This window comes from Leopardus geoffroyi, chromosome D2 (assembly GCF_018350155.1).
Source record: "Leopardus geoffroyi isolate Oge1 chromosome D2, O.geoffroyi_Oge1_pat1.0, whole genome shotgun sequence".
NCBI lineage: Eukaryota > Metazoa > Chordata > Mammalia > Carnivora > Felidae > Leopardus > Leopardus geoffroyi.
The window spans coordinates 9,008,967-9,028,216 of NC_059334.1; the positions used below are offsets into that span (position 1 = coordinate 9,008,967).

The following is a 19,250-nucleotide window of genomic DNA, read 5'->3' on the forward strand; positions in this document are numbered from 1 at the left end:
AAACCAGAAATCAGTAACAAAATTATGAAGTTCAGAAGACAAACTAATTCTTTTTCTTTTGCATTTGTATTTCTTCCTTGTAAACTTCTAATATTTCTCATGTTCTTACTTTACATCAATATCAGGTAGAACTACATTCCCTCATACTTTGCTTTATTCTAGTTCCTAATTGTAGTTGGTGAGAGGTTTTTTTGTTGTTGATGGTGGTGGTTTTGTTTGCCTTAGAACGTCTTTTCTTTCATTAGTAAAAAAGACAAAGTAAATCTGTGTTACCCCTATTATTTATTTAATGAAATTTAAATTAACTTGCCTTTTGCATTATGCATTATGGCCAAACTTGCCATACTCCATTATGGCCTTATTTGGCTGCTGCAATCTTATTTTTATCTTGCTTGCACTCATGCTAAACACCATTTGATCCCCTCATCAAATATCACTTAAACATACTGTAATCATTCACACCTTTCTTCATTGTGTGCTTTCTCTGACTGAATACTAAATGAGCTAATGAGTGAAAAGTCCTCAGAACAGTGTTTAGTATATAAATAAAACATTTTTATTGTTATTATGTTGAATAATATAATATTATAGTGTAGGTTATAATATAAAAATAACCTATAATAGTATAATAACCTATAATAGTATAGGTTAAGTGTATCTGCTTCCAAGAAACAGACCTTGAATGTTTGAGCCAATGTAATCTCTTCTTTCTCAGAGTGTCCAGCATGCAGTGGGTCTTTCACAAGAAACAAAAGCAAAATCATGATGTTTCCTTATTGTATCTATCTTTTTTCACACCTGATGAATGATATTACAGAAAATGGCAATCATGGTACTCTTTCTTACTTTGGTGTATAACCTGAAATAGACATTTGATAAGCACGTGTTGATTGGAATCAAGTAGAAGAAAAATTTCATATTCTGAAAACATTGTGAGGGAACTCATTCTGATTACTTGCATGAACCTATAGTTCTGATTCATCAGGTATAAAAAGGCATAGTGTCGAAACATTTGTGTTTGAAAAAATTCTCCAGGTAATACTGATACGCACAGCTTGTTGAAGTCTATTAATTTAAAATTACTCAGGTTCAAAGGAAATCAGAGAGTTAACAGCACTTGTTATGAGCAGTGGTTATAAACTATGGTCTGCAGACCTACCACATGTTATTGTAAATAAAAGTGTTTTTTTTTTGCAACACAACCATACTCATTTGTTTACATATGATCTTTGGCGGATTTCATGTACAAATAGCAGAACTTGATGTTGTGAAAGGCAGGTATGGCCTGCAAAGCCTAAAATGTGTACTGTTTTGCCTTCTAAGGAAGTTTGCCATCCTCTGGATGGAAAAATGAGGATTAAATTATGTGAAACATTTTAAATTCAGTGTTTACTTAAGAAAAATTTGTTGTATTCCCTCAAATCTAAGAAGCCATAGTTTGTAACTGGACCATTATGTGATGAATCACTAAGGTAAAATATTATATTGTGACTTGTTGATCACAGATATGTGATCAATTATAACATGCATTCTGAGTTTAGAACTTAAATATATGTGTATCGTATTAGGTGAGATAGAGTATGTTACAAAGCAGTGGTATTGTTGTGTTAAAACAGTTGATCTACGTAGGAACTACTTTTAGATTTAGGATAAATTTTGAAAGTCTTGAAGAAGATTTGAAAAGGAATTCTTGAAATTTTGGAAAAATAGTGCTATTTTGTCTTTTTTTCTAGATACTAAATTGACTATATCCTAGCCTTGGCTCTGAGTGAGGGAACACACTTTGACCTTGTAGTCACGAATGAGTACTTTAATGAGACAACTGACTAAACTGGAGCAAAGGGTATTGACTGGGGAGTTGTAGAATGGCAGCTTGAAAATCTGATATGCAGGGGGCACCTGGGTGGCTCAACTGGTTAAGCTTCCAACTTTGGCTCAGGTCATGATCTCACAGTTCATGACTTCGAGCCATGCATTGGGCCTGCTGCTGTCAGCTCAGAGCCTGCTTCGGATCCTCTGTCCCCCTCTCTCTGCCACGCCCCACTCACGCCGTCTCTCTCAAAAAGGAATAAACATTAACAACAACAAAAATCTGATGCGCATTTAGTTGGTGTAAATTTTGTTTGTCTGAATGGTGACTTGTAACAGTTTTCCATGTAGTACATGCTTCAGGCCAGTGGCACTTTTTTCAGCTCGGGGCAGACTTTGTTGCACTGGGCAGAAAATGTGGACAATACTTTTTAAAATGGTAAATCAACGTAAACATTACTCATTTTCTGGGATTTGGTTGAAAAAATATGATCCTTAAATTTTGATAATAAATAGAAATGTGGAAATGTGAGCTGTGAACTGTAAAGCAAAATTAAGTATTAGTATTTTGGCACAAGAGTGTTGTTTCAAGGAAAAGCAAGTGAACATAAACGTGCCATGGTAGGTTCACCTATTGAATAGCTCCAGTAGAGCGATATGAAGGTATCAGAGCCAAAACAGGGTGATACATCCGATGTATATTGGCACAAGATTACTTAATGTTGTCATTGTTTTATACTTTCTGTTGGTTGTTGGTATTCCTGTGAATCATAGTTGGGAGGGGAGTTATAATGCAATCAGTGACTCTACTTAAACATCAGCCAGTTGGCTCATTCAGCAATTTACCTTGCTATTAATGCATAGGAGGAAACTTCAGCTGGAAGAATGAAAACTTGTTTAGATGTTACTAGAACAATATAGGTTTGAGAGTATGAGGTCTACTCTGTAGTCTCTCTCCTTAATGTCTCATGTTTTCCCTCTGAATACCTTTGTCTACTGGTTTTTCTTGTCACTCCAATTACTTTTTATTAGCTCGGTTGGACCCATCTTATGTTCTGTGACTTTTCTCCTGCTGAATCTGTCACTCCTATAGAATCTTCCATTCTCTGTACACTGCTAATTGCATTTATATCTTCATTTCTGTTTTAAATGTTTTATTTATAAAGGGCTAAATAATTACATGTCCTTGTGTTAATAGCTTTTCTCCCTTTTTCCACTTACGTTTTCTTGAACTAGATGGGAAAAAAGGCCCTTTGATCCTAAGAGACTACCAAAACCAAAAGTCAAGTATATAATAGGACATTTGTATCTTAATCCAGTTCCATTAGAATGGTGAAATCTTATGGTCTGTTCAATATTTTCATTTCTAGAAGACAACAAAGCTCATTACCTAACAGAGAGAATCCAGGAAAACCAAGACAAATATTTGCCACAAGTTGCATTTAAGAACAAAACACTGGCCTCAGAAAAAGTTCATGCTTTAAGACAACCATCTAATATGAGTGCAAACTTTGTTCCTTCAAGAAAAATGTCCTGTAAATACGACTTACATGGAGTGAGTTTGAAAAATATTTTAATATCAATTGGTAGTAATAGAATTTCTTCAAGAAAAAAATATGGCATTTTAAATGTGTATGAGAAATTACTTGATGTTAAACAGGAAAAACCTCATGCTCAAGAGATTTCTTGTGAAAATAGTCGGGATGAGAAAACCTTTGGTCATAAGAATGGTATTATTCAGCACCTAAATACTCAGACTTCAGAGGAGACTTTAAAATATAATGATGGTGGAAAACCCTTAGGAGAAGAGACCATAAAAATTCCACACAGGCAAAATGACATAGGAGAGAAACTCTGTGAATATAAGGAACCTGGGGAAACCTGTGAGATATCATCTCTGTTGAAATATCATGCGGTCTACACAGAAATAAAACAATCCAAAAGCAATCAAATGGAAAATAATTTCAGTCAGATGTCACACTTCACTCAAGTTCAGAAAAGCCAGAGAGGTGAGTGTCTATTCAAATGTAATGAATGTGGGCAAACATTCAACTACAAGTCAAATCTCACAGCGCATCAGAGAACACACACAGGAGAGAAATGCTATCAACTTAATTCACGTAGGAAGACCAGTCACAAATCAGTTCTCACAGACCATTGGAGGACACATACAGGGGAGAAACTTTATAAATGTAGTGAATGTGGGAAGTCCTTTTACAAGAAGTCATCCCTCATTCGACATGAGAGAACATACACAAGGGGGAAGCCCCACGAATGTAATGAAAGTGGGAAAACTTTCACCTTCACTCAACATCAGAGAACTCATACAGGAGAGAAACGCTGTCAGTGTAATGAAGACAGTAAAACTGTCTGTCAGCAGTCAGACATAAAGAGACATCAGAGGATTCACACAGGGGAGAAACGCTTTCAATGTAATGAATGTGGTAAAACTTTCCATTGGCAATCAGACATTAAGCTACATCAGAGAACTCACACAGGAGAGAAACCCTTTCACTGTAACAAGTGTGGTAAAACTTTCTATCGGCAGTCAGATGTTAATGCACATCAGCGAATTCACACAGGAGAGAAACGCTTTCAGTGTAATCAGTGTGGTAAAACTTTCTATTGGCAGTCAGACGTGCATGCACATCAGAGAACTCACACAGGAGAGAAACCCTTTCAATGTAACAAATGTGGTAAATCTTTCCATAGGCAGGCAGACGTTAATGTTCATCAGAGAACTCACACAGGAGAGAAACGCTTTCAATGTAATGAATGTGGAAAAACTTTCTACCGGCAGTCAGACGTTAATGCACATCAGAGAATTCACACAGGAGAGAAACCCTTTCAATGTAATCAGTGTGGTAAAACTTTCTATCGGCAGGCAGACGTTAACGTGCATCAGAGAACTCACACGGGAGAGAAGCGCTTTCAATGTAATGAATGTGGTAAAACTTTCTATCGGCAGTCAGAAGTTAATGTACATCAGAGAACTCACACAGGAGAGAAGCCCTTTCAGTGTAATGAATGTGGTAAAACTTTCTATCGACAGTCCGATGTCAATGCACATCAGAGAATTCACACAGGAGAGAAACCTTATAAATGTAACGAATGTGGGAAATCTTTTTACGAGAAGTCATCCCTCACTCGACATGAGAGAACTCACACGGGAGAAAAACCCTATGAATGCCAGGAGTGTAGGAGAACTTTCTGCCAGAGGTCAGCCCTCACTCAACATCAGAGAACTCACACGGGAGATAGACCCTTTCATTGTAATGTGTGTGGCAAAACTTACCGTCATCTCTCAGCTTTCAATGTACATCGGAGAACTCACACAGGAGAGAAACCCTTTCAGTGTATTGAATGTGAGAAATCTTTTCTTACAAAGTCGACTCTTATTAATCATCAGAGGACTCACACAGGGGAAAAGCCCTATGAATGTAATGCATGTGGGAAGAGTTTCCGTCATAAATCTACCCTCACTACCCATCTGAGAACTCACTCAGGAGAGAAACCTTATAAATGTTGTGAATGTGGAAAAGCTTTCGGGCGGAAATCAGCCCTTACAAATCATCAACGAATTCACGTAGGGTAGGAACCCTATAGCAGAAATGTGCTATGTTTTTCCCAATACCCATTTCTCTTTCTTTATGGTTACACAACTAGTCCAGATTTGCTAGCCTGTCTTCCATACACATGAGGCCATATGACCTGTGACTCACAATATGGGCACAAATTCCAAGCCTGTAAAAGACCTCATTTGGAATTTTTCCTACTTTCGTTTTTCTTTCCTTATCAGGGGGTAATGGAGATATCCTCAGGACAACGTGGAAGCTAGTCATTAGAGATTACAGATTCTTTTTTTTTTTTATTAAAAAATTTTTTTTTCAACGTTTATTTATTTTTGGGACAGAGAGAGACAGAGCATGAACGGGGGAGGGGCAGAGAGAGAGGGAGACACAGAATCGGAAACAGGCTCCAGGCTCTGAGCCATCAGCCCAGAGCCTGACGCGGGGCTCGAACTCCCGGACCACGACATCGTGACCTGGCCGAAGTCGGACGCTTAACCGACTGCGCCACCCAGGCGCCCCTAGAGATTACAGATTCTTAAGTTGGGAGAAACCAGGGTCCTGGGCAGAGTTTTGCCTTCACTAACATCACTTCGTAAGTCTTGTAGACGAGAAGTAATTTTTTTTTTCAGCCATTACGTGTTTAGAGCTTTCTGTTGTCATAGTGTATGCTAGCCATGCTTTATCCCATCTATCCTGTGAATCTAATGAAGGAATGAGAAACACTGTAGGTCAGAGAATTCATTAGGGGAGAAACCGCTCTCAATATCCTGCATTTTAATAAACCTTCATCAACAAGCCAAACATTTTATAAATCAGAAATTTACAGTGGAAAACCCCAAAAATGAATGTAGGAAAATTTTCACAGTCTGATTGTCCAGTAGATAATTGAGAGTAGAATAAAGCTAACAACCTGAAAAACATTTCAAGAGTTATATATCAGAATACGTAACAAAAGAAAATTGTCAGTTTAGGAAATGAGGAAAACATCCTTACCTAGAAATGATCTTATTCTAGAAGCGATGTTTCGGATGCAGTATTAAATAACTTACAAATAATATGACACAGGATGTTTATTTAACGGTCTTGCTCATCAAGGAACACATCGCTTTGAAAAAGGCACGAGTGAGTTGAGTCAGAGCAGCGGCATTAAATGTATATGAGTAGCGTCTGTGCTAGGTCAGGCTTGCACACGACAGTGCTCTTTAACAGCTGTTTTCTGTATCCTTGATTTTTGTTTTGTACTCACAGTAGTTACAGTAGGAGCATTGCACCCTTACCTAAGTAACTTTTGTAACGTACACTAGGATTTCTGACACTAAATACTATTGTCCCATCACATATTTACACCTTAACATATATGAATTTTAAAAGGAACATTGAATGAGTAAATGTCATGTGTGTTTTCTGCTTTTTGGTGGCATATATAACTCCATATAGACATTGTGAAGAAACTGTCCTTTTAGTAAATCACCCATATAACATTTAATAAAGTCAAGATTTATTGGAAATCTGCAACGATTCAGCACACAGTTGTTTATGATACACATATGAGTTAATTTTCAAAGGTGGCCTTGAACATTAGTACTTCGTACACTGCATGGATTAAAAGCAGGGCCCATTGAAGACATTTCCTCCATTTTTGTGTTTTCTACAGGGTATGTTTAGTAAGTTTAAGTGCAAAGTGCAGATATTGTGAGCACAGAACTCTCTGCATTTATATTTTTTGTGGTAGGCTGCCACGTTTCCACCCTAGAATTATGCATGGTTTCTGCAAACTGTTTTATGCCTGTCACTTACTATTTGAGTGACCTGTGTAGTGATTTTTTTTTTTTCAACGTTTATTTATTTTTGGGACAGAGAGAGACAGAGCATGAATGGGGGAGGCGCAGAGAGAGAGGGAGACACAGAATCGGAAACAGGCTCCAGGCTCTGAGCCATCAGCCCAGAGCCTGACGCGGGGCTCGAACTCACGGACCGCGAGATCGTGACCTGAGCTGAAGTCGGACGCTTAACCGACTGCGCCACCCAGGCGCCCCATGTAGTGATTTAATCTTTCTGCTTCAATTTCATTATCTACCTCACAGATAGTGAACAGTTTGGGTTGATGTTTTCTGTTATTAGAGCCAAAGGCAGTCATTCCATAGTATGAAGTGTATTTCTGCTTCTTGAGTTGATACAAGAAGATTCTTTTTAGAACTTTGTATTTTGTCAGGTTTGTCTTTAAAATATATGAAACAAATGTGTTTAGAATAAACAGAATAATCTATTGACCTCTTTGTGTTGTTGATTAAATATGGTGTGAACTAAAAATCCAACTTTTTTTTTTTTTTTTTTTGCAAATGACTAGCCAATGGATCTTTCACCTGTTCATTCATTTGCCCTTACTTCACTGATTTGAAACCCCATTTTTTGTACAGACACCCTTTGGTGTGGCTATTGCATTTCTAGGCCCTGCGTTCTTGTCCCTGTTCTTGCCGTGTCTACTGCTGGTCCATAATCTAGATGGACCAACCACAGGACACCACCCTCCTTCCCTACACTGAAGATTTCACTGCTGTTCACTCTCTGCTTTTTGCCACTGTGTATAAACTCATCGTGAATTTCGGTGGTTCTGGTAACATTTTGTCATCTTCCACACTGTGCCTTGAATACCATTTATTAAAACCAGCAAAATGGTTTTGAGTTATGACCATGTTTATATATGTAGCTTTTGTTCTTTTTAGCATCTTATGCTCCGTTCTATTAAAATAACTTCATTCTGTTGAAAGGCATCTTGTTTCTAATTTTTCATTGTTATGAACAATACTACTTTGGACACTTTGTGTTTATGCAGACTACAGCTGCATCCTCAACCCACAGTAAGAAACACATTTCTGTAAATACAGCCGAGCACTTGTTGATTCAATAAATATTAGTCACTATGTAGAAGGCGTTGTAGAACAGTGAATACAACAGAAGTTCTAATCTAATCTTCCCAAGGTTAAATTCCAGTGAGACATAATCAGCGTTGTCAGAAGAGAGAAACCACAGCAGTGATTTCAACAGAAACAACATGATACAAGGAATTGTTAACTTGGTGTACTGTTGTCTAGGGACCTGAAAGGGTATACGGGGAACCCTGAGATATGAAGAAGAATCTGAAAGGGGAAAATGAGAGTCAAATGTATCCCTAGGACAGCAACTGCAGGCAGCAGCTTCAAGCTCTAGGCTGGTAAAATGAAGGGGACAGGGTAGGTGTCCCTCAGAGCTGAAGTGCAGAACTCCAAAGGAACCTGTTCCACTGCTGGGGGTATCTGAGCCCAGAGGAATGGCCTCACAGGTCTGGGACCCATATTGGCTGCCTGACGTTGGTACTTCTGATGGGGAAACACTGTAAAAGTGAATTCAGCGCCTTGTCCTCAGAGGACATTACACCTGACCGGGTGAAGAAGCATTGGTAAGGTGCTGACAGCACAGGACATAGAGGGGAAGCCCACAGGAAACAGGAGGAAGCATGTCCCTCTTCCCTCCACCCTTGCAACCCGCCAGCATATACTATTGGCAAAGTATGACAGCTGGCGAAACAGAAGTGTGGTTACAGTAGAAAAAGTTGGCTCAGCCAGCCTAGTCAAGCGATTAAAGTTAACATAAATAATACCGACAATTAGTGTCATTCGATAGTATTAAATTTGTGTGCCATCTAATAGGATGCAGTGAGAATACAGCCAAAAATGCATAACCTGAGTCAAAGCAGAGAGGAACATCAAACCCATGTTGAGGCACACTCTTTAAAATAAATGACTTGTGGGGCACCTGGGTGGCTCAGTCGGTTAAGCATCTGACTTTGGCTCAGGTCATGATCTCGTGGTTTGTGAGTTTGAGCCCTGCCTCAGGCTCTGTGCTGACAGCTCAGAGCCTGGAGCCTGCTTCGGATTCTGTGTCTCTCCATCTCTTGGCCCCTCCCCTGCTCATGCTCTGTGTCTCCCTGTCTCTCAATAATAAATAAACGTTAAAAAATGACTTGTGGCACGACTGGGTTGCTCAGTCGGTTAAATGTCCAACTTCAGCTCAGGTCAGGAGCTCGCGGTTCGTGAGTTTCAGCCCCGTGTTGGGCTCTGTGCAGACAGCCTGGAGCCTGCTTCAGGTTCTGTCTCCCTCTCTCTGCCCCTCACCTGCTCATGCTCTTTCTCAAACAGTTAAAAAAAAATTTTTTTTTTAATAAATGACTTGTGATCTTCAAACATGTCATGATCATGCAAGTCAAGAAAACTAAGAAAGTGTCCCAGGTTGAAGGAGACTGAAGAAATAGCAAATTACAATGCAGGATCATGGATTAAATCATTTTTCTGTAAAGGAAATTATTTAGAAAATGGGTGAAACTTGAATGAGGTCTGAGGATGAGGTGGTAGGTATTAGTGTTAGTTTCCTGATTTTGAGGATTGAAATGTGATTATGTATTCTTGTTACTAAAGTATGTGAGGTGTTGGAACATGCTGACAACCTACTCTCAATAATTCAGAGAATAAAAGGTTATTTGCGCTACTCTTGCAAATGTGTTCTGAGTTTAAAATTATTTCCAAAGACTAACGTAGCTTGTACTTGATAAGTAAATCACCTACTCTTTAACTTAGTTAATAATGTTAAGCTACAAGTTAAAACACAGACTTAGTTAAAAATTGAACTGATTCTAAGGATCTTCCCTAGAGGAAGTCCGTGTATTCAGAGCAGAAGAGACAGGACTGTGAGCTGATTACTGTGTGTTTATAACTCATACGTGGATCTTTGGGTCACATTCTTTGAAACAATAAAGGAAATTGGAGGGCATTGGCAGCTATAACTGGTAACCATGCTTACTCCTGAGTTGATGGTCTCTCGGTTCAGGCATTTTATTCTTGGGCTGACACTAGCCATCATACGGGGAGGAAGAGGCATTGTGGATGTCCTGTGGGGAGGAAGGAGTGACTGGGTTATCTTAGGTAAACTTCCCCCCTCTGTGCCCTCTATATAATTACTAAACGTATGTTGTCAAACATTTACTATCAGGCCCTGTGCTATAAGTTATCAAATTTAACTTTTAGTAAGCCGGGGGAGTGTGAATGAATGGCTATATTAGTGACGATGAGAATGTGGATCAGGGAGGAGACATCACTCTACCAACGTCATGTGGAACATAGGAGCTATGGGTAGTGTGGCATCCTTAATGTGACTAGAAATTAGACCCTGTAGACCGTGTTGTCTAATTGTACATCTTAGTTAACTCAGGCTGCTATAACAAAGTCCATAGACGGGGTGGTTTATAAACAGCAGATAATTATTTCTCACGCTTCTGGAGCCTGGGAAGTCTAAAATGAGAGCCCTGGCAGATTTTGTGTCTGGTGAGGGCCTGCTTCCTGGTTCATAGAGGTCCGTTTCCTCCCTGTGTCCTCACATGGCAGACGTGGTGAGGGATCCCTTTGGGGCATCTTTTCTGAGGGCACTAATCCCATTCATGTGGTCTCCGCTCTAATGACCTAATCATCCCCCGAAGGCCCCACTTCCAAATATTAGGACATTGGGATTAGTTCCCCACAAAATGATTTTTTTTTGGAGGGAAGGTGATATGGGGCATAAACAATCTATAGCATTATTTCATTTTTATTATTTTTATTTTACAAATAATATTGGAATATATGTATATATTTTTAAATTACAACTATTCCTTTTTTTCTTCCTCCCCTTCCCAGTACAGGGACAGCAGTCCCAATGCAGGCCAGTGAGGGGAAGTGAAGAGGAACAGAATAGTGTGGCTGCTCCCATTACGGAAACACAGGCCACTAGGGACGTAGGGGTTAAGGAGATTATAGATAGAAGAAATAGTTGGCATGGGTGGAGATTGATTACTTCGAGGGAAAGATGAAATGTATTGAAACTGATAGCCAAATTTCTCCCTGTTGAAAGTATTTACAAATATAGAAAGGCAGAAGACTAAGCAGAACCCTGAGGTGTTGACATAGAAATATTTATAGGTGCGTATGTCTACATATGTGTGTAGACACATGCATGTGTATATGCAAATGTGTGTGTGTGTGTGTGTGTGTGTGTGTCCTCCATACATGTATTTCCTAGCTCTTTATACTGAGATTGCTTAGAAGCAAGTACATCCTCACAGCAATGAGCACTACCTTCCAGAGTCTGGTGCCTAGATACTACCTTCCACTTAAAGGAAACAGAACTCCTTTGTAAATGGCTGATTCCAAACTTGGGCCAGGGAAAGCGGATGAACCTAAAATATCTTCTTGAGGGAGAAGGCAAAGAGCTGCTCAAGGAATAATGGGGGCATAGCAAAAGTACACAAAAGCCATCTCAAAGATGCTCCTGTTGGCCAAATCTGAAACAATTTGAGCATAAAAACAAATAGTAAGAATGGAATATAATCTTTGGTACAAAACAGAAAGCCATGAATCCGTATTGATATAGAAATAAATGAATGGGAGAAGGGGAACCTTTTCCTTACTAATATATGTATGAGGAATAATGGAAATAAAAAAACAGTATTTGGTAGTGATTGATTCAGGTGAGATTATTAACAGATATTAAGATTGGTGAGTGGATGAGGGACAGATTATTGGCATAATCTCAGAATATATCTCCACAAATACCAGTTTCAAAGGGGATAATGGTGATTTTTTTTGGCAGGGAAACCTACCAGACACCAAAATGACAAGATAATCAAGGCTAATATCACCACTGTCAACAACGTGTGCCCCACGACGCGACGCATTGATCTATCTTCTCTGTGGTTACTACTAAGAAAGCATGACCTAAGTCTGGTGATGAAACATAGGATAGACCCAGACTGGTGGCATCCAGGACCAGGAAGGAAAAAGATGTTGGGACAGCTGTTGAGATTTGAAGGGGGTTTGTGGATTTGACAGTAGTGTTCTGTTAAGGTTGATTTCCTGACTTGCTTGTTTGGATGGTGGTTCTGTAGGAAAGTGCCCTCGTTTTAGGAAAATGCATAATGGAGTACTTAGGAACTGTGGTGTATGGTGTCTGTTGTTTGATCTCAAATAGGAAAAGAATGATCATACGAGGATAGTTGGTTAAATAGGTACATGCAAAAAGAATGCAGTGAAATGTTAACAGTTGGGGAATCTAGGTAAGGAGGTTATCGGAATTTTTGCATTGTTCTTGGAACTTTCATGAAATTTGAAATTATTTCAAAATGATTCATTAAAGAATTAATTTCTTTGGACCCACCACCTTTACATTGGTAGCCTGCCTTGCTTTAACCATTGCTATTAGTTCAGTGTGTAACCTTTTACATCTTCCTTTACCGTATAGTTAAAACCCACATATATGTATGTAAAAAGAATACATAGTAAGAGTACTGTCTTACTTTAAGATTGTTTTAGTTACGCAAATTTTAAATGACCTCATATAAACATTGATGAAGTCTGAGTTATTATCGTAATGTTGAAAGAATACAAGTTCTGAATTATTATTAGTTGTCTGGAATAACAAAATGTTAAAACTGACATCTCAAACGAAGTACAGATTGTCCCTCTCGTTGCCATATGGTAATGATACTTTAGCTAGTAAGCCGAAATGCATTCTGTAATTGTTTGTATCTTGCGAATGAACCCCACTCTTACATAAGTGCATAGGAAGTTTTATGTGTTATTTGATGATTTGGGCTTCTTTTATTTATTTTTAATTTATTTTCTTTTAGATGTTTATTTTTGAGAGACAGAGTGCAAGTGGGGGAGGGGCAGAGAGAGAGGGAGACAGAGGGTCCAAAGTGGTTCTGTGCTGACAGCACAAAACCTGACGCAAGGCTCAAACTCATGAACTATGAGATCATGATCTGAGCTAAAGTCAGACGCTTAACCAGCTGAGCCACCCACGCGCCCTAGACTTCTTTTAAATTACAAATTGAAATTGAAAATGTCTCTAAAAAAGGGAAGAAGGAAAATGTTTCTTAAAATCTTTAAAAGTCAGGTGCCTGAGTGGCTCAGTTAGTTAAGCGTTCGACTCTTGTTCTCAGCTCAGGTCTTTTTTTTTTTTTTTTTTTTTCCTTAATGTTTATTTTTTGAGAGAGTGTGAGCAGGGTAAGAGCAGAGAGAGAAAGAGGGAGACACAGAATCCAAAGCAGGCTCCAGGCTCCAAACTGTCAGCACAGAGCCCGATGCGGGGCTCAAACCCACAGACCGTGAGATCATGACCTGAGCCAAAGTCAGATGTTTAACTGACTGAGCTACCCAGGTACCCCTCAGCTCACGTCTTGATCTCAGGGTTGTGAGTTTAAGCCCCGCATTGGGCTCCATGCTGGACATGAAGCCTACTTAAAAAAAGAACCAAAAAAAACCAAAGCAAACCAAACAAACAAAAGAAGCCCCCAAAACAAAAAACTTCGAAAGTCATCTAAATAAAGGAAATAAAAAACCATCATTAGGCAAACAACACATCAATGATTGCTGTAGACACTATCCATTAACAGATACTAATATTAGAAGGCTATAAATTTGAAGAGAAATGGCATAGTTGCATGGCCTGAAATGATCTCCTCCAAGATACTCACAATGTGAAAAATTGTAACTTTACAGCAGAGGACCCTGGCAGACAGAACTTTACCAGAGTGGTTAACATCTCCAGTAATAAGACACAGCAACATCATGAACCCCCTGACTGGATGCTCTGAGAAGCACAGGTCTCTTCTGTGGTATTCTTGCCCAAAACATACAAACATGAGAAAACATCAGCCAAACACATTGAGGGACATTCTACAAAATAACTGACCAGTATTCATCCAAGTGTCAGGGCTGTGAAGGATCAGGAAAGACTGAGGAGCGTCCCTCCAATCAGGTGACATTTACTGCACAGACTGCAGATACCACGTCTTAGAACTCCAGCTCATACTCTCTTCTGAATCTAGGACCAAACCTTCCACAGTCATAGTCCTCGATGGCTTCTGAGAATGGCAACATCTTCCGGGTCTTGCCCACTTCTTGGGAGATGAATAACAAATTCTGATCAGAAATATAAAATATGCTCATCTTTGGACTTCTCTTACCGCTCTTTAGCGCTGGAGAGGGAACTCAGGCTAGAGAGTGTTATCTTTCAGGTTGAATTCCTGTTCATTGTGCTGGGCCTTGGGTCCTTGAGAATGATACACTTGCATAGAAACTTAATCCAGGGTGCCAAAGTCTGACTCTCTAAGGATGCTCAGTTCCCTAGAAACTCAGACTGTATTTTGTATAAACTCAAATGCCACTGGGGACACAGCGTGGTGGGACAGTGCAGGTATGTCCTAGGGACTTCAGTTATGCTGTGTTCTAAGGACTCTGAAGAGACAGCCAGAGATCACAGAAAGATAATGCTTATTTAGTAATCCCTGGTCCCATATCCATCCCAGCACGTCCTGGGGAGCTTGGAAATGCTAAGTGAGCTGAGAGCTCGCACAATGGACCTGTATTCTATAACGCATAGGGATTATATATATATACATACATACGTATATATGTGTGTGTGTATATATATATATATATATATATATGTATAAAGATATATATATATAGCTATATATATAAAGCTATATGTATAAAGCTATATATAAAGCTATATATATATATATATATACATATATATATATGGATATGTATATATATATATATATATATATATATATATATATATATATATTTAGAGCTTGGTTTCTGAACATGGGGCACTGTTGCCTTTAATCCTTTTGGTTGGGTCTTTCCTGGGTCTTGGGCAGTTCCCTCACACACATACTTATCGTCTCAGCAGCTTCCTGTCTGGGCCACTCTGTCCTTTACCTCGGCCCTGCAAACTTTAGCTGCTCTCATGAATGCTATGTAATGGTGCCCTTTTACCTGTAAGAAGGTAACTTCATCTGGTATCAAGAACTTACAAATTAAGTACAAGCTTATTTTCTATGCCTCGGAATCTTTTCAGATGATCTATTGAATCATTGTGGTTTCAACCTTTAATACCATTCTGATTAAAAAAAAAAACAAACCTCTGGAGTAGAATTTTGATGCGAACATGATGCATAGAATGTGAATACCCCACCATTCTGCAAGTAATAATTTAGAGGAAGATACTTTGCATAATATACATGAAATGTTGAGAAAATAAAGTATTAAAATACAAGTACCTTATAATGCTCATAGAGTAATGTTTTTGAAAACTGCACCCATCCTTCTTTGCATTTATTCTTGTTGTGGCGGAATAGTGGCCCCCAAAGAGGTGCACATCCTAATCCCTAGAATCTGAGAATATGTTACCTTACCTGGCAAAGGAGACTTAGCAAATGTGTTTAAGTTAAGGATCTTGAGATGGGAGACTATCTTGAGTTATCCCAGTGGGCCCAATATAATCACAAGAAATCTTCCAAGGAAAGAGGGAGGCAGGAAAGTCAAAGTCAGAGAGATGTGACAACATGGGCAGAGGTGGCAGTGATGCAGGATGAAAAGGCAAGGACAGCCTTTAGAAACTCGTAAAGGCAAAGAAGTGGATTCTTCCTCCCATAGAACATCCACAAGGAATGCAGCCCTGACACCTTGATTCTAGCCATGTGATAGCTGTTTTGCCCTTCTGAATTCCAATAGCATACTCAACTTGTGTTGTTTTAAACCACTATGCAGTAATTTGTTACAGCAGCAACAGGAAATTAAAACACCTCTAAATGGTTAATTTTGAATTTTGAGGAGTATGAATTTGTTTTTCTTTATCACTTTAGGATAAGTGGGTACGTTTTTATTGAGATATAATTGACATATTAACATTGGGTTAATATGGACTTACATATCTACCAGCTGCTAAGTTTGTACCCTTAAACAACATCTCTCCTGTTCCCTGAACGCCCAGCCCTCAGTAACCACCATTCCACAATCTGTTTTTGTGAGATAAGCTTTTTTAGATTCCATATAACTGTTATCCTACAGTATTTGTCTTTCCTTTTCTGACTTACTTCACTCCCATAATGACTTCAAGGTCTCTTCATAGAGTTGCAAGTGGACAAGATTTTCTTTCTCATGGCTGAGGAGTAGTGTGTTTTATGTATTTACCACACACCTTCTTTATCCATTCATCTGTTGATGGACACTTACATGGTTTCCATATCTCGGGTATTGTGAATAATAATGCAGTAAACATGGGAGTGCATGTATCTCTTCAGTGTCCTGTTTTCATTTTTTTAAAAAATTTTAATGTTTATTTTGATAGCCCATGCACACGAGTGGGGGAGGGGCAGAGAGAGCGAGACAGAATCCGAAGCAGGCTCCAGGCTCTGAGCTGTGAGCCCAAAGCCTGACATGGGGCTTGAACCCACAAACCGTGAGATCATGACTTGAGCCAAAGTTGGACCCTCCACCGACTGAGCCACCCAGAAGCCCCGAGAGAATATGCTTTTGTAAAGTACATATTTTTTTTTTTAATTTTTTTTTTTCAACGTTTATTTATTTTTGGGACAGAGAGAGACAGAGCATGAACGGGGGAGGGGTAAGGAGAGAGGGAGACACAGAATCAGAAACAGGCTCCAGGCTCTGAGCCATCAGCCCAGAGCCCGACGCGGGGCTCGAACTCCCGGACCGCGAGATCGTGACCTGGCTGAAGTCGGACGCTTAACCGACTGCGCCACCCAGGCGCCCCTGTAAAGTACATATTAAAGTACACAAAAATCAAAGAGAAAAAAGTATGTACAAAAATTTGTTCAGATTCTTAGTGGAATGTTGTCAAAGAATATTGAGTCTTTCACTGAAAGGGTTGATCTTTTGGGGTGCCTGGGTGGCTCAGTTGTTAGGGCGACCAACTTCGGCTCAGGTCATGATCTCACCACTTGTGAGTTCGAGCCCCGCTTCAGGCTCTGTGCTGACAACTCAGAGCCTGGATCCTGCTTCGGATTCTGTGTCCCGCTCGCTCTCTGCCCCTCCCTCGCTCCTGCCCGCGCTCTCTCTCAACAATAAAACGTTAAAAAACAAAACAAAAAACAAAACAAAAAACAAAAAACGGTCAATCTCCCATTTCTTCAAGTAATGTTAACGTCACAGAGGAAAGAATATGTAGACGAATAAAGAAATTTTGTTTTGGACTGTCGATTTTCTGATGTATCCTCAATTATTATTCATTGTTGTCGTGATTTTGATGAACAAGCTTTCTTGATACCGCCCTTGACCCCTGGCTTTTTATTTCCTGAGAGAGTTGCTGATGGTGACAGATCCTAATTTTTTTCATATTCTTTTATTGTATTGATGGAGTCTATTTCATAGTATTTCAAAAAGTGAACTCGACAAGCAGGTTGCTTTCCTTGACAGCTCTAGTCTAAATTGCACACTGGCGTCACATAGAATTCAGCTGCAATCCGTAACTTTTGGGGAGTCCCTGACGGGCTCTGACTGCTTGGGTAACTAGGTCAAGCTCCCCAAACTTCCCACGTGCTAGGTAAAGACTGCACTCTCAGCCACCCTCCAACCACTGGTCGGTGAATCTGCAGGGAAAGGTAGTTTTCTGCCTTTCGGCGCGGACTGCTCACACTGTCCGGTTCTGCGCATGCCTAGTTCTGCGCATGCTTAGTACAGCCTTCTGCCTCTGGGCACTTCCGCCAGGCTTTTCCTCCCCTCCCGTTTTCCTCACTTCTCGCGTGGGAGGCGGTTCCCCGGCCGCCGAATCTCTGCGCTTTTCTGGGGTCAGTGCCTCATGACGAGGGAACGATAGGTGAGCGCGGGACGGTTGGACGAGGGCCGAGGGGGCGCTGCGCTGACTGGGACGTCGCGGGGCGGCTGTAGGCGGTCGGTGCCGGTTTGTGTGGAGGAGGTCCGTGGACCGGTGACGGCGGGATGGGGACGTGTCCATCAGCACTAGAGGTCGGGCCCCCCGGTGCTCAGTCCCTGCCGGAGCGGCCGGGGCCGTTCGCGGGCCCGGTTCTGGAGGCCGCGGGAGGAGGGCGTGTGCCCGGAGGCGGTGGGAGAGGGACGGCGCTGCGGCCGGGAGGGGGGCCCGAGGAGCGCGTCGGGTGGAGGCGGGGTGGTCCGGGAAGACGGGCGCCCCTGCCTGGACTGACTCGGTTACCGCCCCGCCTCTTGGTTCTCCTTGTATCCTTCCTGAGTCTGAGCGGCTCTCCAGTGGGGTCCGTGACTGCTTCTTGAGGTGTGTTGTTACTCAGTCCGGCATTAGGGAAGGATCTCCAAGAATCCCTTACTTTTTGTCTCATTGAATAGAAACATTGTTTGTTTGTTTTTCTTCTCGAAGGTTACTGACTTATTCAGAATCACAGTTTGTTAGTGGCGAAGACTGGAAGTTGTGTCTCCCGACTCCAGAGAGACTTCCTGCTTTTCCACACGAGGAAAGGCAAATTACTTTATAAAAAGATCCTTGTTTTTAAAATTTTTATTTTTGAGAGAGAGAGATAATGACTGTGAGTGGGGGAGGGGCAGAAAGAGAGGGAGACACAGAATCTGAAGCAGGCTTCATCCAGGTTCTGAGCTGTCAGCACAGAGCCCGATGGGAGGCTTGAACTCAGGAACTGTGAGATCATGACCTGAGCTAAGTCAGGCGCCTAACCTACTGAGCCACGCAGGTGCCCCTGTAAAAAGATCCTTTTGAGAAACCCAAACAGGACAAAGAAAACATAGACCTGTCCTTAAAGCACTGCTTTTTATCATTTTCTGTGGAATCACTGACCAAAGGTTTAGTAACAGTAGGGAAATTGATAAACAGATTAGTCAGGAGTATTTTTTTTGTAAGTTTATTATCAAGACAGAGAGAGAAATAGAGCGAGTCAGGAAAGGGCAGAGAGGGAGAGAGAATCCCAAGCAGGTTCCACACTGTCAGCACAGAGCCTGATGCAGGCCTTGGTCCCACGAACCCTGAGATCGTGACCTGAACCAA

At 40.6% G+C, this 19,250-nt stretch overlaps 2 protein-coding genes across 2 annotated transcripts in view; both read left to right on the forward strand.

Moving 5' to 3' along the window:
- LOC123576411 (zinc finger protein 25-like) overlaps positions 1–5,656 on the forward strand; it is a 29,533-nt gene extending 23,877 nt beyond the window's left edge. Inside the window, 3 exon segments of the mRNA XM_045437226.1 lie at positions 3,180–3,364; positions 4,694–5,400; positions 5,402–5,656. Coding sequence (XP_045293182.1) covers positions 3,180–3,364; positions 4,694–5,400; positions 5,402–5,489 — 980 coding nt within the window. The 3' untranslated portion in view covers positions 5,490–5,656.
- Positions 5,657–17,937: 12,281 nt separating this feature from the next.
- Positions 17,938–19,250, forward strand: part of LOC123576402 (zinc finger protein 33B-like) — a 38,361-nt gene continuing 37,048 nt past the window's right edge. Inside the window, 1 exon segment of the mRNA XM_045437200.1 lies at positions 17,938–18,077. The gene's annotated coding sequence lies outside the window, so the exon portion shown is untranslated.